General features: G+C 48.0%; 2 protein-coding genes and 3 long non-coding RNA genes across 6 annotated transcripts in view; 2 read left to right on the top strand and 3 right to left on the bottom strand.

Annotated features, from left to right (window-relative positions):
* Positions 1–21,571, bottom strand: part of LOC148668159 (uncharacterized) — a 204,585-nt gene that overhangs the window by 139,509 nt on the left and 43,505 nt on the right. The gene's annotated exons all lie outside the window — the stretch shown is intronic.
* LOC148668166 (uncharacterized) lies at positions 2,391–3,928 on the top strand. The gene is made up of 3 exons (XR_015937013.1): positions 2,391–2,474; positions 3,079–3,350; positions 3,844–3,928. It is a non-coding gene; the product is annotated as an uncharacterized LOC148668166 (long non-coding RNA).
* Positions 3,949–6,674, top strand: LOC148668165 (uncharacterized). The gene is made up of 2 exons (XR_015936984.1): positions 3,949–4,114; positions 4,520–6,674. It is a non-coding gene; the product is annotated as an uncharacterized LOC148668165 (long non-coding RNA).
* On the bottom strand, positions 7,463–7,808 carry LOC148668164 (uncharacterized). The gene is made up of 2 exons (XR_015937086.1): positions 7,713–7,808; positions 7,463–7,631 (listed from the first exon to the last, which is right to left on the bottom strand). It is a non-coding gene; the product is annotated as an uncharacterized LOC148668164 (long non-coding RNA).
* On the bottom strand, positions 9,197–11,310 carry LOC148668163 (C-type mannose receptor 2-like). Its single transcript, XM_088632937.1, has 5 exons — positions 11,262–11,310; positions 10,573–11,124; positions 9,729–10,117; positions 9,500–9,514; positions 9,197–9,214 (listed from the first exon to the last, which is right to left on the bottom strand). The coding sequence occupies exons 1-5, from the start codon at positions 11,308–11,310 to the stop codon at positions 9,197–9,199; spliced, it is 1,023 nt and encodes a 340-aa protein (XP_088489063.1).

Raw genomic sequence — 21,571 nt, 5'->3', positions numbered from 1 at the left:
GTTAGGATTGGTGGAGGTGGTAGGGGTGTTGATGGTTTTTCTCTGTAGAGGATGATTGAGTTTTTTATCGTTCTCTGAAGTGAGAAACTGGAAGAGTTGGGAGTTGAGAGATCTGATGAGGTTAGTTATAAAAGGAAGTTGATGTGGAGCTGTTAGCTGTAAGAATTCCTTAATGTCTTTGATGTTGTCATCAAAGATAAACTGCAGTAAGCAAAGATAAAAAGAAAATTATCTTTGCATACTGCCCTGTCTTTCTAACAACTGAAGAAGGCATGGAATAACCTTTTACTTGTTCCTTTGCAGCCTACGCATGCCGACGCAGCTACAGTATAGTTCTGCAAGTCCATCTAAAATAACTTTGTTAATATATGCAGGTGATAAATTAACGTGTCTGAGTATCTTTTCCAGCTTTACTGAATTACATCAACTTGCCCACCGAGGATAAGCGTACCTCCGTTGCCCGAGTAACGTGACGCCTGTGAATGACGTGTAAAGAGCGCATTCTATACCTAGTGGAGACGGACAACGTTTCCAGCGCTGGGTTTCAGGGGCTTTCCCAACCTCTCCTCGACCTTTAAACGCCTTACATAGTAAATTTACATTATCCTGTAATATGAATTTCCCTAACAGAAAAAAAAAATGTAACAGAAGAAACTCTCGTAAGGTTAAATTCCCCCCCCCACGATTACAACCTCCGATTAAACTGCTGCCTGACCGGTGTACGCGTCGCCAGTCCGCTCCGGCTCCGCAGGAGACGGGCTGTCAAACCCGAGACGGGAATCCGGGTCCGGGCTGCCCCACTGGTGAGTGAACCGCCGTCCTCTCCGGGCTTAGTCCGGACGGAAGCTCAGTAGTACCTAGTGCCCTGTTCACTAACTGCTGTAGGGTACGAGAGGTCGGCGGTGACTAAACACTCCGCCTGCAGGGAGAGGGACGGGACGGAGACGGTTATTCAGTTTATTTTAACTGTCACATTTCCACCGTCTCTCTCTCTCTTTCATTTTCGTCCTGCTCTCTCCCGTTTCCTCGTCACATGGCCGCCGCATGGCCAGTCAGAGAACAAGGAAACGCGTGTATCATCATCGTAAACCTGTTCAGAGACGGAAGTAGAGCTCTCTTTAACTTAAAAATATTTTAAACTGCATAACCGAATAAAACAATGACAACGGCCCAGGGCATAAACGCGCACCAGTTTCTGACGCGTAGGCGGACTTCAGAGGCACCTGACTCCTTTTGTCGTTGAACCGACTTCTGTCTTCTGTAACGCTTACGGCCGACAGGCGCTGTGTAAGAGCCGGCGTACCAGAGCGGGTGACGTCACCGCCCTTCCCTGTGATAGCAGGACCACAGCTACTGGGCTGTGGAGAGATCTCTCTTTGGCTCACGGGGCTAGGTCGCTGCAGAGAGACGCGGGAGTCCCGGGTTCGAGCCTCCAGTCGGGATGGGGCCGACCAGATGCGGCAAGGGCGCCCGCCTGAGCCCCCGTTGCGTTACATTGGTGTCAGAAGTGGGATGGGATAGCCCTTCGCCGGGGACGGCGATTTAAGCGGGGGAGAGTGTAACGCTTACGGCCGACAGGCGCTGTGTAAGAGCCGGCGTACCAGAGCGGGTGACGTCACCGCCCTTCCCTGTGATAGCAGGACCACAGCTACTGGGCTGTGGAGAGATCTCTCTTTGGCTCACGGGGCTAGGTCGCTGCAGAGAGACGCGGGAGTCCCGGGTTCGAGCCTCCAGTCGGGATGGGGCCGACCAGATGCGGCAAGGGCGCCCGCCTGAGCCCCCGTTGCGTTACATTGGTGTCAGAAGTGGGGTGGGATAGCCCTTCGCCGGGGACGGCGATTTAAGCGGGGGAGAGTGTAACGCTTACGGCCGACAGGCGCTGTGTAAGAGCCGGCGTACCAGAGCGGGTGACGTCACCGCCCTTCCCTGTGATAGCAGGACCACAGCTACTGGGCTGTGGAGAGATCTCTCTTTGGCTCACGGGGCTAGGTCGCTGCAGAGAGACGCGGAAGTCCCGGGTTCGAGCCCCGGAGGGTGCAGGGGCCGACCTGATGCGGCAAGGGCGCCCGCCTGAGCCCCCGTTGCGTTACATTGGTGTCAGAAGCGGGGTGGGATAGCCCTTCGCCGGGGACGGCGATTTAAGCGGGGGAGAGTGTAACGCTTACGGCCGACAGGCGCTGTGTAAGAGCCGGCGTACCAGAGCGGGTGACGTCACCGCCCTTCCCTGTGATAGCAGGACCACAGCTACTGGGCTGTGGAGAGATCTCTCTTTGGCTCACGGGGCTAGGTCGCTGCAGAGAGACGCGGAAGTCCCGGGTTCGAGCCCCGGAGGGTGCAGGGGCCGACCAGATGCGGCAAGGGCGCCCGCCTGAGCCCCCGTTGCGTTACACTTCATTACTTCGGAGTTTCACTCCTACTTCGTATCAGAAATAAATAACTTTCCACACGACTTTACAGGAAGCTGGAAACAACAGGTTCGAGAAGTGATATTTACATGTCTCTATATATAATACTTTCCGTACAAATAAAAGGTATAGATGTCTGGGGGAGGCTCAGTGGTTGTTATTCCTGCCCTGGGATCAGTTCAGAACCTGGGGTGCTGTCTGTGTGGAGTTCTGAACTGTGTTTGTGGGGGTTTCCTCCTGGTGCTCCAGTTTCCTCCCAGTCCAGAGACAGGCTGGGGGGTTAATTGACTTCTTGGTGTGTGTGTATATGTGTGTGTCCTGTGATGGACTGGTGCTCCGTCCAGGGTGTGTGTGTGTCCTGTGATGGACTGGTGTCCTGTCCAGGGTGTGTGAGTGTGTGTGTCCTGTGATGGACTGGTGCCCTGTCTAGGGTGTGTGTGTGCGTGTCCTGTGATGGACTGCTGTCCTGTCCAGGGTGAACCCTGCCTTGTGCCTGTTGCTTGCTGGGATAGACTCCAGCTCCCCCCTGTGACCCTGGACTGGATACAGCTGTTAGAAAATGGATGTCACTGTCCCCGGTCTCTTTGTGTGTGTCAGTGTCCCCGGTCTCTCTGTGTGTGTCACTGTCCCTGGTCTCTCTGTCTGTGTCAGTGTCCTCGGTCTCTCTCTCCAGATGCGCTCCAGAGGTGGCAAGGCTGTAGACTGGAGGATGATGGGAGTGTGGCTCTGTTTGATCACTACAGCTTCAATGGACAAGACTTCCTGTCCTTTGAGGTGGACAACATGACCTGGAGAGCAAGTTCCCTGGAGGCAGAGGGCACTCAAAGGGACTGGAACCAGAACAAGATTAAAAACCAGTATACCAGATTCTTCCTGGAGACTGACTGTATGGAAACACTGAAGAGATTCCTGCAGTACAGAAAGAAACACAAAAACCACACAAAGGTGAGACAGAGAGATATCAGATACAATATGAGACAAATGCACCTAGAAGCTCTACACAAGAAGTTCCCCCATGTGCAGAGGAGTGGGTGGCACAGTGCAGTTTCTGGGGTGCTGTCTGTGTGGAGTTTGCATGTTCACCTCATGTTTGTGTGGGTTTCCTCCCACTTGCTGGTGGGTAAATTGGCTTATGGGAAATTGGCTCGTGTGTGAGTGTGTCTGTGTCTGTGTGAATGTGAAGCTTGTGTGATCCTGTGTGAATAGGACGTGTCTGCAGTGCTCCAGTTCTACTGTGATCTCCTTTCTTAGCCTGAGGAACAGACAAAGAGAAAATGTGTTTGATTTGTATAATTGTCTAATACTGACATGTTTTGGTTGTAAAGGTTTGCAGAAAGGAGCCACACAATATTTTGTCTGTGCAGCGATGTCGCCTCACCTTGCACAGTGTCCACACTAATTCTCAGTGTGTTAACATTGCTTCCGGTCTCCCTCTCAGTCTCTCCTCAGGTGTTTGTCTCTTCCGAGCATCTGGGAGACACACAGAGCTGTTCCCTGTCCTGTCTGGTCACTGGGGCTTCAGTCCTAGAGTCATATAGGTCAGTTTGTCCAGGCCTGGAGAGACCGAGGGAGAGGACGTGTGGTCCAGTGGGCTCAGACCCAATGGAGACAGCTGAGGAAGAGTGTGGAGATCTGAGAGAGTAAGATCGAGGAATACAGCTGTACTGTCACTCATCACAGCTCCAACCACAGCGTCACGCTGAGCTGGGGTAAGTGTCTGGAGCAGATCAGTGTGTGTTATACTATATCACACACGGGGGTGAGAGTGGAGCAGATCAGTGTGTATTATACTGTATCACACACTGGGGTGAGTCTGGAGCAGATCAGTGTGTATTATACTGTATCACATACAGGGGTGATACAGGAGCAGATCAGTGTGTATTATACTATATCACACACGGGTGAGTCTGGAGCAGATCAGTGTGTATTATACTGTATCACACACTGGGGTGAGTCTGGAGCAGATCAGTGTGTATTATACTGTATCACACACAGGTGAGTCTGGAGCAGATCAGTGTGTATTATACTGTATCACACACTAGGGTGATAACAGAGTCACATTATTTTTGTTATGCAGCAGGTAACGTCTGAAACTTTTCTTGTCTCTATAACAGATTATGCCGCATGTCTGAACTCTAACCACCTGGATTCCAGACTGCATGTCAGGGTGATTCTGGCACTTCTGTGTGTGATGGCAGCAGGGGCTGTAGTCATCTTGCACCAGAAGAAGCTGTGCTGTGTGCCATTTTTACCACTGTCTTCACAAAGTCTTTTCACAGACCCCAGCTTGCTCTCCATGAGACACACAGACAGGGAGAGAAGCTGGGGGTCAGAGTGCAGGGTCAGCCATTGTACAGCACCCCTGGAGCAGTTGGGGTTAAGGGCCTTGCTCAGGGGCCCAAAGGAGTAGGATTCCTCTGCCGGCCGCAGATTTTTAAAAAAGATTTTAAGATTTTTAAAGTACGCAGGCTGGATAGCCAGTAGCCATATCACCCTGCAACTCGCAACTGGTCAGTACTTGGATGGGAGACCTCCTGGGAAAGCTGAGGTACTGCTGGGAGAGGTGTTAGTGTGGCCAGCAGGGGGCGCTCACCCTGCAGTCTGTGTGGGTCCTAATGCCCCAGTATAGTGATGGGGACACTAGACTGTAAACAGGCGCCGTCCTTCGGATGAGACGTAAAACCGAGGTCCTGACTCTCTGTGGTCATCAACAATCCCAGGGTGTTTCTCGAAAAGAGTAGGGGTGTTTCCCCAGTGTCCTGGTCTAATCCCCCCCTGGTCTTTACCAGTCACAGCCTCCTAATTATCCCCATCTCTGAACTGGCTTCATCCCTCTGCTCTCCTTCCCACTGAGAGCTGCTGTGTGCTGAGCGGACTGGAGCATCATCCAGGTGGGGCTGGAGGGGATCCCCATTAACCTGTAAAGTGCTTTGAGTGGAGTGTCCAGAAAAGCACTATATAAATGTAAGGGATTATTATTAATTTTTATTATTAAGCTGTTTAAGATGGCAACACACTTCAGGCGCATGGAACATGAATGCTGGACACGAATATTAATAAGCTTCCAATGACAACACCACAGAGCAAGAACACGTTTGAGCTGAAAGATGTATATTTCACATTGAAACCGCAGGAAGTCTGATTACAGTGTAATTATGTGGTGAATGTTTCTACCACCCTGGGGGTGTCAAAGCATGGTGTTGTAGTCCTAGATGGTGATGCATTTTTTAAAACTCTGTTTGCTTTTGGACATCCACTTTGTAGGAAGAGATTTAGTTCGAGTTTGCTTTTTATTTTATTTTATTTTATAGAAATTGGCCTGTCTCATTATTGTCCAGTGCTTCAGGTTAAGGAGCTAGAATTGTGTTAAGGAGCCTCTGAGACTCCTTATTTGATATATATGGAGTACCTGGGGGACAGCTCTGTGGCTCAGTGGTTTTGCTTGGCTGCCTCGTACTGCAGAGGCCCCGGGTTCAATTCCAGACCCAGAGTGCTGTCGGGGTGGAGTCTGCATATTCTTCCGTGTGTGTGTGTCCCTTATTGGACTAGCAGGGTACACCACTATCCATCCTGGATGCATGCACATGATCTCACAAAAGACTTGAACGCGGGTGCCTTGTGCTTCCATTGGATGACAGAGGAGCTACGACCACGATGATTACACAGTACCTAGTTTGGATGATGTCTTACGCTCATGAAAGTCGACTGCAGTTCCAGATATTGAGCAGGTATATTCAAGATTTATACAACCCTGACAGCCTCGATCCTTTCTTGACAGCCTTGTTAGGAACGAAGGCAATTACTGCTATGTTTAATTACTCTGGTGACCGACACCAAGCTGCATGGTCACTATAATCCACTATTTATTCCATACATGCCAGCGTGATTAAGTAGCACTATAACCCTGAGTATGCACAGATATATACAGTATGTCTCCTTCAAGAAGTTCCTTGAAGTATGTTCCTTTTAAATCATTAATACTACACTTTCTTATATTGATTAAATGAAATGGTCTGAGACACATGTTTGAAAAGTTTAAAATAGGCATGAGGGCGTTATCTACAATACAGTATTTCTAAATGTAAGAATGTGAGAGTTGTGTGGACCTTATCTTTTTTTTACCTTGTTTAGTCTTTTTTTTGGTCAAGTGCAATTGTATTACAGTATGTAGCCCCTGACGGTGTTATTGGTGTTATATGTTATATGTACTCTTGTTTGTACGGTATAAATTTTTGCTGTTGCAATAAAAAAAAACGAAAGTCGTGCATAGCAACGGTCACTAAGGAAGTGCGGCTTAATCCCGGAATTCCGGTGTCCGTGCAGTAGAGGGAGACACTCCCTCCGCTCTCACAGTGGATCAGCTGTCACCCTGCTCACAAGGGGGTGGAGGGGATCCCCATTAACCTGTAAAGAGCTTTGAGTGGAGAGTCCACAAAAGCGCTATATAAGTGTAAGCAATTATTATTATTTATAACAAATCAAATTACTTAAGAACATATGAAACGTTAATGATACCAATAGACAATTCAGCTTATTAGAGCTCAGTGTTTGTTCTGTACACATGTACTTATAATACATGGAATAATTTACAAAGATCCCACTACGTCCCCCTGTGTAGAATAGATGTTCATAATCTGTTTAGTCTATTGTTAGTCTCTAAACTGTCAAAATTGAAAATCTGACGTTTAATCATATTCCACTTACTGTAAGTCCACCTGTTCTGATCTGTGGTTTCAATGTCATCAACCATCAACTAACCAACCATTTTTATTCTCCTTAAAACTTTTGAAATCCAACTTTTGAGCAGCTGGTCAGAAAGTCAAGTTGCCCAGTAAGGCTGATCGAATGTTCCCTTCCAAACATACGTGAGAGGAAAAATACACCAGTGATTGCCAAAGCAAACAATTCTCAAAAAGTATTTCCTTGGACCTGAATACTACTACTACATTTAAATGTGATAATATATATATATATTCATTAAACAACTCTCAATGCATTTTCACTGTACTGAGACCAGACCTTGATGTTTAAACAGAGAACCACTCATAGAGAAAATATTATACTATATCCATATATATTGAACCTTAATATAAATGCTACGGTATTTGAAGCTTGCATTATTCTTAGACGTCGGTCTGTCGCCAGTGGCCAGTCGCCAGTGTTTCACAGAGGAATCCTGTGCAGACTGATCCTCCGACACTCAGTCTCCCATAGGGTGGCACTGCCCTGTGGAGCAAAGACATCACCGATGAAGTTCCTGGCGTTCAGAATGCGCGTCGCCAAGGCTGTGCTGCTTAAGCATCTCACCATCTTCCTCCTTGTCTTTCGAGAACACCACGCCATTGTCCTCCTGGCCCCAGCGCAGGCTGGTGTTGCCCAGCTCGGTGTGCCTGGACAGCTCTCTCGTCACCTGTGGAGGGGACAGTACCACAGCAGCCCGGGTCAGAAATCAGGGCCCGGTACGTCTTCCTGAACGAGAGCCGCGGTCTTGTCGCGGCAGGGAGGACGCGATCGCCGGGCGAAACAGGGAAGCAGCAGCAGACAGCGCCTGTGGTGGGTGATAGTGGTCTGTAGTGGGAGGTGGCAGCTGGAGTTAGCGCTCTGGAAAACGTGGGACGTAGTGGGATTCAAAGTTGCAGAATGAAGCAGGGAGGCAGCCAGATAGGTGACGTCGAAAGCAAGCAAAGCCCGGAGCCGATAGATACCCAAGCGAAGCAGCTAAGAGACGAAGTCGAGGCGAGAAATCTTCGACGCCAAGGAGCAAACACAAGGGCAATCCAAGAGCAAGGTCGAGGGAAATGGGGTCAAAGAATCAAGGAAAACTTGACTAAGGAACACCAAGGCTCAAGCCTGAACTCCCTAACACTGAGCGAGTGGAGGGCTGACTGTGAGCAGGTGGAACTGATCTTCCACCCAATTGCACTGTCACGGCAACCAGGTGACTGACAGGTGGCCACGTCGGTTGCTGTGGTTACTCGGAAGGGTCTTTGAGCAATCCAACGTGAGCAGGCATGATAAAATAAACAAAGCCAGCAAGGGAAAGGTCAGCGCTTCGATATAACTGCAACTATGATCTCCAGTATTCTCTCTCTTATATTCTAGTTTAAAGCCCTTATTAACTCTATAACTCTACCCTGCACTTTTGGGCCTATTCATATGCTCCCTTAATTCAAAATGCCAAAAGGAAGATAATAGTAATTTCTTCTGTTTGTTTTGTATTGTGTTTATTAATCACTTCCACTCCCCAGTTTATAAATACTCCCAGTCTGTCCACAGCTCTGCGCTAATCTTCTCTTGCTCCCCTCCCTCCATCCTATCTTGACCCTTGCAACTGCCTCCCTGGCTCATTCTTCACAAATGATTTCCCCAGCCAGGTGAGGTAACACTACAATAATAAGTACACTATCCCTTTATATTCATCTGATTGTTTCCTGAATTCCTAAAATGCTGCTTTTTAACCAAAAAAAATCCCCAATAATGATTCATATTGGTAGGAACCCACTGCGTGCAATGTGTGACAACCATTATGATTGAGTGTATTTCTGATTTCTGTATAACAAAGCAATGTGTGGCTCATTATGCATAGCATTGACTGGATGATCTTTTTTGTCTACTGCAGCTCCAACAGTATGATTTGCTTAGTTTCTTCTTTACGAGGAGCCTGGAATATCGCAAGCCACCTATGCACACTGACACAATCTAGTAGTCGATTTCCTATACCTGGACCAGAAGCCACTCTTTAACATCTGGGTCATTAGGATTCACTTCCGAGTCCATTAATATCCTTACTCTCAGCACCACTCTCTTCCCTGTGGAGGAAAGGATGAAAACAGCATAGAAGACAAAAAAAGAGGCAAACCCCATTCTGAAGTAGCATTAAGTGATTCACCCTGCCTGGTCTGAGGGACAGTTATATGGTCAAGGACGTCAAAACATCACTTACAATATTACAAAAGACTGGTGCTCTGAAGGTGGCTCCAGAGTCTATCCCAGCAAGCAACAGGTGCAAGGCAGGGTTAACCCTGGCAGTAATGCCAGTCCGTCACAGGGCACACACCACAGCTCATTTTCCCAGGAGCCGATTCAAAACCTACCAGCATGTCTTCGTACTGCAGGAGAAAACCCACGCAAAGACAAGGAGAACATTCAAACTCCATGCAGACAACAGCCCAGATACTGAACCCAGAGCTCAGGCACTACGAGGCAGCAATGCTAACCACTGCACCCAGTGCACCCTGGGACCGACTCTGGGCCACCACAAGTGCGAACTGGACAAGCGGTCGTGGAATAGCAAAGTGAAGGCGATGTTCCCCGCAAGGTTACCCCAATAAGGCTGTCGAAGTGGCACCGCGATAACTTACCACTGTAGCAGAAGAAAGCGTAGGTGGTGTTGCAATTATAGTCATTCCAGGAGCCTCTCGCACTCCCCTGAAGATTCACGGCGCCACAGCTCTCAATGCCGCCATAATTGTTGGGCTTGCCCACGTGCCAGGGGCGGAAAGTGGAGACGTCCCCATCGGACCACTTCCAGGGCTCGGTGAACAGTCCGATCCAGACCTCCCTGCCTCCGGCCGTAACTCTTACTAACTCATTCTCGCTCTGGCTCCTCACCCGGGTCAGGTCGGTGTAATGTTCTCTGCAAAACGTCAGGGCTTCTGTCCAGTTCTTGGCCTCAGCCACCAGGAAGTATTGATCGGCTGCGCCTTCCCCCCCTGAAGAAGTGAACCCCAGTCAGTAGTCGGGTTGAGGGTCGCGGAGCAGCCTCGGCAAGCAACAGGCAGGATACCACCTGGATGGGAAGCCAGTCCACTGCACGGAGGCACAAGCACCGCATACAGTCACACCAGGGCCAAACATTCCCAGCAGCCAATTCACTCACCAGAGCGTCTTTGGACTGTGGGAGGACACTGGAGCACCTGGAGGAAACCCCCACGCACAAGGGGAGAACATGCAAACTCCACCTCGCCACCCCAGGATTTGAACCCAGGGCCCCGGTGCCGCCATCCCATCAGCCCAAGAGCCACTCAAAGGATTCAATTCCGAGAACAATGGGGAATTTCATAAGGAGGAATTACTCCCAAGCCCCCCCCTCCCTCCACCACCTTCACATGCAGTAGTCGCGTGAGAAAGACCGTAAAAGGCCGTAAAAGACTCAGGGGCCATTTACCTTGATAGCAAACGGAATAGCTCGTGAAACTGCAAGGGCGATCTGCCCACAACCCGCCGCCGACCATCGCCACGCAGTTCTCCTTGCCGCCGTAGTTGTTTGGTTCTCCCGCACGCCAGCTGGTAAAAGCAGACCTCCCCACGCCGTAGAGGTAGCCCCCCCCGAGGGACCACTGCCACAGGTCCCAGACATAGTACAGGCCGGTCCAGGCGCAGCCCGTGACCGGCTCGGCGGTGGCAAGGAGCTGCTCCAGGTCGGCTGGCCCACTCACGGTAGCCATGTCCGTGTACTGGCCCCTGCAGTATGCCCGAGCCCCCGCCCACGTCCTGCGCTTGCTCACGAAGTGGTAGCGGTGAGGTGAGACCAACTCCCAGAGGCCTGAAACACAGGAGACAGGGTTGAGGCTTAGGAGCAGGGGTGACCAGCTCGCGATGCCTGGCCAAGCCTGCGCACGACGTGCCAACGCGTCGGAGAAGCAAATCCGGTCGGGGAATGGCCCGGCACTTCTCAACCCGACATTTGTGGCTGTCGTTTTGAGTGGTTTTGTCTTCCCTGGGGGAGGATTTCAAATGGGTCTGCCAATGCACTGTGAAGTGGCACAGGGGCTTTTGGACTGCAGTTTCTCAGCGTTGGGACGCTGGGTTCAGCTCTGCTTCTGGTCTGGTTTGTATATTCGACACTGTGCTCACGTTGGGTTTCCTCTAGGGTGCTCCAGTCTGCTCCCCAGTCGAAAGGCATGCTGGTATGTTCACTGACGTCTGGGAGAGTTAGTGCCAGTGTGATGGAGTACCACTCCTTGTGCCTGCTGTTTACTGGAATAAGCTCTGGCTGTCCCACCACCCTGAACTGCATGAGGTGGAACAGGTGGGAGGATGGAATATCATATAATCAAGAGCACCGCTGATATCAAAGTCAGGCGGAACGATTCATTGGCACAAAGCAACGGCATCAACAAGACCAGGTGATAATCAGTCTAACATGGCGCCGTGTTAGTGGCAGCCTGCTACAGCAGCTCTGTGTCTTTTTGTTGTCTTTTTGTTCCTTTCAGTTAGTTAATGCTAGTGTGTTAGTGTTTTTTCCTCATACCTTTGCCGGCAACTAAATTTGCGATCACAACATGATGGATACTAGAAAGCTGAGATGCTTTTCTCGTTTTTTCTGATACTCGGACCTCTGTTTCTATCGGGATGCAAAGGCGAAGAGAAGGAGATTTAAACCCTACCTTCCTTCGATCATCCTGGGAAATGTGAGGTCCTTAGCGAACAAGATGGACGAACTGGGAGCATTGGTGAGAAGCCAGAGGGAGTATCATGAATGCAGTATCATGTGTTTCACCGATACGTGGCTGCAGGAACTTATTTCGGACTCAAACATTACCATTGGCGGCTTTCAGACGGTGCGGGCGGACAGAAACACCGAGAGCGGTAAGAGGAAAGGAGGGGGGCTCGTGGTGCTTGTCAACAACAGATGGTGGACATACTCATTTTAAGGAGCGCGTCTGTAACCCGGACACCGCGGGAGTTTACATGCGCCATCTTTGTTGTTGTTTACATTCCACCTACGGCAAACGCAGAGGTAGCGTGTGACGTCATAAACACAGTCACAGCCAGGCTACAAACAAAGCACCCTAGCGCTTTTATAGCTATTTCAGGGGACTTTAACCACGTATCTATTTCCACCACTTTGCCTACTTTCCACCAATTTGTTAAGTGCCCGACCAGAGAAAACAAAAAACTGGACTTATTAAATGCCAATGCTAAGGATGCATATAGTTCCACAGCCCTTCCCCCCCTTGGCAGATCAGATCACAACCTTGTCTTGCTTACACCACTATACACGCCTATTGTCCAGCGCCAACCTGCGACCATGAGAACTGTGAGGAGATGGTCTCAAGAGGCTATGGAGGATCTACGTGGTGCTTTGGAGGCCACCGACTGGGATGTGCTGTGCGAACCACATGGGGACAACATAGACATCATGGTGGACTGTGTCACTGACTACATTAACTTCTGCGTAGACAACACCATCCCCACCAAAGACGTACACTGCTTTTCCAATAACAAACCCTGGATCACCAGCGACCTGAAGGCTCTTCTGAATGACAAGAAGAGAGCCTTTAGGAGGGGGGATAAGGAAGAGGTCAAGCGTGTACAGAGGGAGCTAAAGCAGAAGTTAAGAGAGAGCAAGGACGCCTACAGGAGGAAGGTAGAGGACAAGCTGCAAAGGAATAGGGTAAGGGATGTATGGATCAGCATGAGAGAGATCACTGGCTTCAAACAGGCTGGGGGTGCAAGAGAGGGGAACCTGGAGATGGCCAACGAGTTGAACCAGTTCTTTAACAGGTTTGATTCTGGGTGCTCTGTGGCTCAACACCCATCCCCCCACAGCCACACGCTCCCTAACCCTTCACAGCTGCGACTGCCTAACACCTCCTCCATCCCCCCACAAACATGGCCGCCTACAGCTACAACCCCCGACAGCTACTCACCCACCCATCCCCCACAGCTGCCACTCCAACACCTCCGCCATTAACACCTGCAGCACTGAAAGCCCTATGAGCACCATCCCCCAGGCCAGGCTGACCATCACAGCTGACCAGGTGAAGAAGGAGCTGAAGAGGCTGCACCAGGGTAAGGCCACAGGGCCAGATAACATCTGTCCCAGAGTTCTGAGGGCCTGTGTTGATCAGCTGAGCGGAGTGCTCCAGCGACTATTCAACCTGACCCTGCGCTTGGAGAGTGTCCCGGTGCTCTGGAAGACATGCCTGGTCCCGGTACCAAAGAAAGGGCGCCCCTCTGTCCTCAACGACTACAGACCAGTTGAACTGACTTCTCACGTCATGAAGACACTGGAGAGGTTGGTCTTATCCCACCTGAGACCCCTTGGTCAGCTCATCACTGGACACCCTACAGTTCGCCTACCAGCCTAGTGTTGGTGTGGAGGATGTGATCATCTACATGCTGCAAAGGGCCTACTCACACCTGGACAGGGCTGGCAACACTGTAAGGATCATGTTTTTAGACTTCTCCAGTGCCTTCAATACCATCCAGCCCTTACTTCTAAGGAGGAAGCTGGAGGATATGCAAGTCGATGCCTCCATGACCTCGTGGATCACTGACTACCTGACAGGCAGACCACAGTCTGTGAGACTTCAGAACTGTGTGTCTGAACAGGTAGTGAGTAACACAGGGGTACCTCAAGGGACAGTTCTTTCTCCATTCCTCTTCACTCTCTATACTTCGGACTTTGAACTTCGGGTTGAACCACTTGGAACTAAATGTAACAAAGACAAAGGAACTGGTGGTAGATTTCAGGAGGAAAAAGGTCAAACCTACTCCTATCTACATCCATGGGAGTGGCGTGGAGATGGTGGACTCGTACAAGTACCTGGGAGTGCACATCGACGATAGACTGGAATGGTCTAAGAACATCGAGGCCATCTATAAGAAGGGACAGAGCCGGCTTTACTTCTTGAGGAGGCTCAGGTCCTTCAATGTATGTAGTAAGATGCTACATTTGTTCTATCAGTCGGTGGTGGCGAGCGCCATTTTCTACGCAGTGGTATGCTTGGGCCCTGGGATTAGAGCTGTGGATTCTAAAAGGCAGAACAAGCTCATCAGGAGAGCAAGCTCTGTCATTGGGTCTGACCTGGATCCCTTGGAGGTAGTGGCTGAGAGGAGAATGGTGTCCAAACTAGAGGCCATCTTGGACAACATCTCCCATCCCCTCTATGACAGGCTTGTAGAAATGAAGAGCATGTTCAGCAATAGACTGATTCATCGACGGTGCGACAGGGAGCGCTACAGGAGGTAATTCTTGCCTTCTGCCATAAGACTGTACAACGCATCCACCTTGCGTCTGGGCAGAGGCAACATTGACAGTGACCTGTTTCTGGACTGAACGCATCTACACATCTACTGCTACATCTGTCCTCTTCTTTTCTTTTCCCGTTTACAACCGTTTTTTGTGCAATATATGCCAGGGACCCGTGCAATACATTTATATTTATATCTATATCTATATTTAGATCTATATTTATTTTCATATGTGTGCTACGATTTTTCTGCGTACTGTTCTGTTTTAGTTTGTTCTTTGTGTGTCCGGACTGTGAGTAACTCTTTTAGTGCACCCCTCACTGTACTGATTGTATCGTATGTATTGTATTATTATTTTTAATATTATTGTATCATTCGTTACACTGTGGCTGTGTTGTCTGTGTAAAGCTGCTGTTGCGCTGCACTTTCCCTCACGGGATCAATAAAGTATCTATCTATCTAAGGAGGTACAACCTCCGAGTTGGTAGGCTGGTGGCCACAGGTTCTTTGATGAGCAATCGGCCCCCTGGTCATTTCTGTACTTTGCTCAGATCCAGACTGCAGACGATCGCAGGTGATACAGCGGGATTAGCGGAGGCCGAGAAGCGGGCAGCAAATGAAATTCAAATGATTTAAACCAAAAACACCTGACAGATCATGTCTAAGTGTGGGGTTCTGGCGTGCTGGCAGGAAAAACAAACTTTCTATGCAAAACTCAGGGAGGATACTCGGGGAAAAGACTGAGGTGTTTATGCTGATGCGTCGTTTGCATCCTCGAAACAATGTGAGCGAGCCATAAGCCACAGGCACAAGGCAGGACAGATGAATGACTATGTTAACACACGGACACCAGCCTATTGCAGGGCACAGATATGCCCACACTCACACCAGGGCCAATTTTCCCAGAAGCCATTCAACCCACCAGCATGGCTTTGGACTATGGGAGGAAACCGGGGCAAACCTATAAGAAACACACATGAACTGGAGGCACATACCAACTCCAGACAGCAGACAGCAGAACTGAATCCAGGGTGCAACCACTCCAGTCATTGGTGAGCCAAGTGCTTATGAGACTTTAGCCATCTTGATCCTGCAGAAAGAGACTGTGTGCCCAACAGAAAAAGTCTTGAACAGTCTCCTCACAAAGGACATAAGTAAAGGAAAGGCTGTGGAAATATGAAGATAACATGGAATGAAGGGGCAATCCTGGCCCTAGAGCTCTGATATTCACTTTTGAGACTATAAGACTGTTATTCACTGTTGAGACTTTAGACTGCTAAATAGCCAACCTGCAGCTCCTTTAGCAAATCACCTGTAAAGGCTACATGGACACACAGTTTTCACTGTATTCAGCATAACTGCACTACTTGTATATATTGCATACACCATGGACACATAGCAGCTCTACTCATATTGAGTTTTATTCCATTTAAAAAAAATGTAACCCCAATTTTGTGATTTTTGTGTTTTTGTGATTTCTGTGATTCTTGTGAGCTCACAGAAAAAGACAATTCATTGCCAGCAACTACTGCTGCTGCATGCCATTTTGTTGTGCATCTGATAAATAAACTTTGATTTGATTTGATTTGATTTTTGAGCCTGGAGGGCTTTTGTATCTTTTAATCTTTATTCCATCCTAGGCTCTTAATACCTGGATTTGAGCCAGGACTGAGACTTCCAGATTTAGAAACATCTTGAACCTTTCCCAGTGGGTTTTAAAGGGAGCCTGCAAATAATCAAAGGGCATATTGATGTTCTTTCCTGGACTCTTAATGGTTTGAATACACTCTAAATGCAATTAGACTCGATTGGCACTGTTATAAGGCTCTCACTCATAAATTTACCCATCACACTCCAGGACCAGGAGTAAATAACAGTGCTTTGATCAATTAATAAAGGCCTGGATCACCTGGACTATGATCAATTAAACAGGCGGTCTGTTCAATAAAGTAACTGAGGGATCATTGGGAGCAAACATCAATAAAACCAGCGATTCAGGGTGACCTGTAAGATTTACTAGACCTGAGCTCTCCCTGGGTCAGGATCAGAGAGCCCTGCACTGACTCGACCAGAGTCACAGACCCCTGGACTGACTGGACCAGAGACACAGACTCCTAGACTAACTGGAACAGAGTCACAGACCCCTGGACTGACTGGACTGGGGACACAGACCCCTGGATTAATTGGACCAGAGGTCACAGATCCCTGGACTGACTGGACCAGAGTCACAGATCCCTGGACTAATTGGACCGGGGTCACGGACCTCCTTGACTAACTGGACCAGAGGTCACAGACCGCCTGGACTAACTGGACCGGGGACACAGACCCCTGGACTGACTGTATTGGGGACTGACTGTAAGCGCCAGCCCTTTCAACACCGAAGTTCAGAGGTCTTTTCATCTTCCATCTCTGCCAGTCCATATTGGAAAGGAGAGAAAAAGCCCACATGAGGAGATTACAATACATATACTGTATATAATCATTTTTTTAAAACCAGCCATAAATTAACCTTGGCAAATTGTCTATAACCGTTCACTGTTTTTTTTTTCCCTATGACACTATATAAATTTGTGACCAATTCTAAATAAAATTAATAAGTAGGCTGGAGCAAACGGTGTATTTGAATGAAGCTGCACACATACTTCTTTGCCTCTTTACTGGAGAACTCCAAAAAGGTCAATCGTGTGCCCCAGGAAAAACCTTACAGGCCATCATGGACATCTCCCATCTTTTCCTCTAAGACATGCTTGGGAGAATGAAGAGCACAATCAGCGACAGGCTGATCCACCCGCGGTGGGACAGGGGGTGCTACAGGAGGTCATTCATGCCTTCTGCCATCAGACTGTACCACTCATCCACTGTGTGTCTGGGCAGGAGCAGCACTGACACTGACCTGGTTTTGGACTAAACAGTAAACTCTCTGCTTCCCTCTGTTTTTTTTCCCCCGTTTACAACTGTTTTTTGTGCAATACATGCCAGGGACAATATATTTATATTCTGCAATACAACTTTTTTGTGTACTGTTCCGGCTTGCTCTTTGTATATTCTGGACTGTGAGCGACTCTTCTTAGCGCACTTCTCACTGACTGGACTGATTGGATTGTGTTTTTGTATTGTTGTATCATTTCGTTACACTGTTGCTGTGATGACTGTGCTGCTGTCGCACTGCAATTTCCCCTCATGGGATCAATAAAGTATCTGTCGATAAGTAACGTTCGTTGTGTTTCAGATAGTTACAGAGAGCTGGTGACACAGTTCTGTTCACATACTGTGGTTGCCCTCCCATCTATCCAGGACATTTATGACAGACGGTGCTTGAGGAATGCTCTAAGCATCATCAAAGACCCCCACAGACCCCAGCTACAGACTGTATGACCCTCTACCATCTGGAAAACTGTACCGGAGCATTCGGCCCCAGGCTACCAGACTCAGAAACAGTTTTTACCCCTGCACTATCAAACTATTAAACTCCCAGCCTCTCTCACTCTCACCTCACCTCTCACCTATGATCTGAACCTCACAGTGCCTTCTTTCTTACCAAAAACTCAAACACACATTGAAATCTATCTCTACCTTACATGTCAAAAAGCTCACTCCCCATCATTTCTATCCTTTTATTTCATTCTGTTGATGCATGTTTTTGAACATCTGATGTTGTTTTGCACATTACCTGTTACCTTTTGTTGTTTTGCACACTGCCTGTTGTTGTTTTTGCACACTGCCTGTTGTCTCTGTCTTTCTTTTATTATACAATTGATTTGTTGTTTTTTTGTACTACGTATCGTCTGAGAGCTCGCTAAATAGCATTCCGTTATACCATATACCTGTATATGAGTATAGTGACAATGAACTTGAACTTGAACTTGAATACTGTGCAGTAAAGCAACATCATCTTTCCAAACAGAGGTTCGGGGTTAGTCCACACAAATGAAAAAAGGACTCACTAACCTGAGATGATTAAGGTGAGGCATATCTTCTTAGCCATCACTGTGGGTCGGCGAATCTGCAATCAGAGAAACACTTAAGAGCTCCTTTCAGATTTCTTCGATTTTCATTTAGATGTAGTTTCCAATTAGGTTCCAGCCTTTAGTGGCCCAGATGGGAACTTGGCTTTGCCGGACAAACACAACACATACATAATAAAGACATAATACATGATCAATTTACCAAGACCTGGGATGGAGTGGCGTCCTGTCCAGAGTGTAGCCCGCCTAGTGCCCTTTGCTTGCCAGAATAGGTCCTGTGACCTTGAATTGGTAAGATCAGATCACTTTTATTAGCCATATTCAATTTCTTGCATTAGGAATTTGTCTTTTCACAGACCCCAGCTTGCTCTCCATGAGATACACAGGCAGGGAGAGAGAAGCTGGGGGTCAGAGCGCAGGGTCAGCCATTTATACGACACCCCTGGAGCAGCTGGGGTTCAGGGTCTTGCTCAGGGGCCCAACAGAGTAGGATTCCTCTGCCAGCCGCGGGACTTGAACCGGCAAACCCTTCCAGCCACAGGCACAGAGCCTTAGCCACAGAGACACCGATTTGTTTTTAACTGGATAAGCAGTTACTTAAAGCAAGGTGATGTCATGAAAATAAAGGAGAAGCTGATCGTTTTTCATCTTTCTCATCAGGTTCTCCCTGGGTCAACATCGCTTGACCTGTACAGTTTCACTTAAGGCAGAGCCTGGCTTTGGAGTCGCCACTTATTCTAATAAAGCAACCAACCACTCCCTCTTCAAAACAGGTCACATTGCTGGCTTACAGTGAAATAAACGCTCTTTTTGAGCCCTGTCGGTTCGCTTGGTACTTAAAAAAAAACCTACCCGCTTAAAAGTTCCCAGACTCTCAAACGAACAAAGCTTACATTTCTCGCAGGTTTGGACATTGATAATCTTTAAAATGTCCTGAAATTTCCCTATAATCCTCAAAATCTTCCTCCACACCTCGAAACAGTAACATCGGGATTTCCTAATAGGTCACTCATTACACAGCGTTTCTGAAACTTTGCACTTTTTCTGAAAATTTGCTCCTCGATATTTTTTTCCCCTCTAATTTAGTCACCACCCCCTTCTTCTCCCCTCTGGATTCGGGGAGTGTCTCCGACGTCCCGGGATGCTGCGTAGACGCGGACTGTTACCAGGCCTGTACAGCCCTCGGATCACCTAGCTGCGGTCCCCATGGAAACCATTTGGGCTTAGCTAGGCCCTATCTAATTGATTCTCTGCAGGGACAATATTCAAATCGGACTCCTCCCCCCACCCCGTGCCAGGTGCCTAGGCAAATCAGTCTCTCTGCTTTACTTTGGGCTCATTTAAATTTTAATCCCTGGCAAATCAGGTTTGGATTTATATCTATTGGGGTGGGGGGATAAATTTGTTTTTTTACGGCCAAGGTCCAGCAAAACCAATACGACAAAGACAAAACACTGTCAACAAAGAAGGTGGCACAACAAAGTTTCAGCAGATTATTTCAGAAAATTAGTTTACACTGTTCAGAAGTGGCACAGTTCTGGTATAGTGGTTAGCATCCTTTGACGGACTGGCACCCTGTCCATCAAAGGTACACTGACAGGCTGAAAGAAGTCTTTAGTCTGAAGGGAATGTCCCACACTGACAGGTCTGAAGGAGCTGAGTATCTTTAGTCTGAAGGGTAGTGTTCTACACTGACAGAATCTCTTGAGTCTTGAACATAGATCAAAGTCAACCCATCTGATTTCTTCGGAATGAACCATAAAACTCCAACCACAAGTGGAAACTACCCTAAATTGAGAAGAAGAGGCACCAACATTATATGCACTATTCTAAATGAGATCCTCCTACTCCAACTGTGCGATACAATCTTAACACAACATAGTTTCATCTCTGCTGGCAGCTTTTCCCATATATATTCTAATCTATTTACTTCAGTACCACTTCCCATGTGTCTGCAAGTGTCTTGTTTAGCCAGCAAATACTCGTCTTTTCAAAAACAGCTTCAACCTCAGTGGGTCCCCTTTTGTAATGGCATTTAGTACCAGCATGCAAAAACTCTAAACAACCTAGGTTGAAGGTGCAGGATCGTGGCCATAAACCCTGCTATTTACTTTGCAAATCACGGCAGTGACCCTGCTATTTGTCCTGCTTGTCCCGTGATCACCACAGGGTTAGATCCTGAGCATAAAAGACTAAGCCCACCAAAGAAAAGTGCGATTTCTTAAAAATAAGTTATTGGCGATAAAAAAATCTTGGGTTCCCCTGAAATTGTTCCTTTCTTGATCACGTACATTACGTTGTCATTATGCGACGCGTTACTTCTGGTGCGATAGCACAATCCCCGGTTGCCATCTTATAGTACAGATCGGCACTGGAATCAGTCTTCAAGAGAGCTGCAAACGCCTTACACTCAGGCTGTGAGCCTTTTTTTGAGCACCGAAAACTCTGAAAACTACGAGGGAAGATTCTCCAAAGTACGGACAAAGTTAACACAGTTGGGGGATGTAGCCAGATTTGGGGGGGGGGGGCAAATCAGCTGCCCCCGCCACCGTTTTAGGCGTTACCCCCAAACCCCCTATTGTCTTACATGTACCAACACAAGCACAAGAAAATGTAGAAACGTTTCAACAATTGTGATGTGTCTTCATGTGGGTCCGGCAGTCCCAATTTCTCATACCAGTGATTAAGCCCCAGTAACAAAATAAATCCATGGACAATTTAGAAAAATTGGAAAAAGTCTGAATTAAGCACAAAATCATAAGCTTTGTGAAGTGCCGTAAAGCACTGTGTTGTTGCAAATCCCTCGTCTCTCCACAGGCGAGGGCAAGAGTTCCCACAAAAAGCATGTTGTGATGTAGCCCTTCCTGCTCACGAGATCACTGTGATGACTGATGTAATGCGATGGACGAGTGAACAAGCGCAGGTGGTGCAGCAGACATTTCACTGCAGAAAACACGACCTGCATGCAGAGTTAACAAGTAAGCTCCACGTATCAGCACAACAGCCTGGAGGTTGACAGGAATATTTCTGTTAGATCAAAAGACATGTATCCGCAAGCCTGCTTGTTTACAGTGTAATAAAGGCCGCTTCACCTCAGCCCAAGTCTTGTTGCCTCACTGAATCTATTTTGTGATGCAAATTGGAGGTTTTACAAGTTACTGTGTACATTTTACTTTTATTGTGGTTTGAAGTGCGCTCATCAATGGCGATTCTCTCTAA

Source organism: Lepisosteus platostomus, chromosome 5, assembly GCF_059453375.1.
Source record: "Lepisosteus platostomus isolate fLepPlt1 chromosome 5, fLepPlt1.hap1, whole genome shotgun sequence".
Classification (NCBI taxonomy): domain Eukaryota; kingdom Metazoa; phylum Chordata; class Actinopteri; order Semionotiformes; family Lepisosteidae; genus Lepisosteus; species Lepisosteus platostomus.
This window is presented reverse-complemented; position numbering and strand designations above follow the sequence as displayed.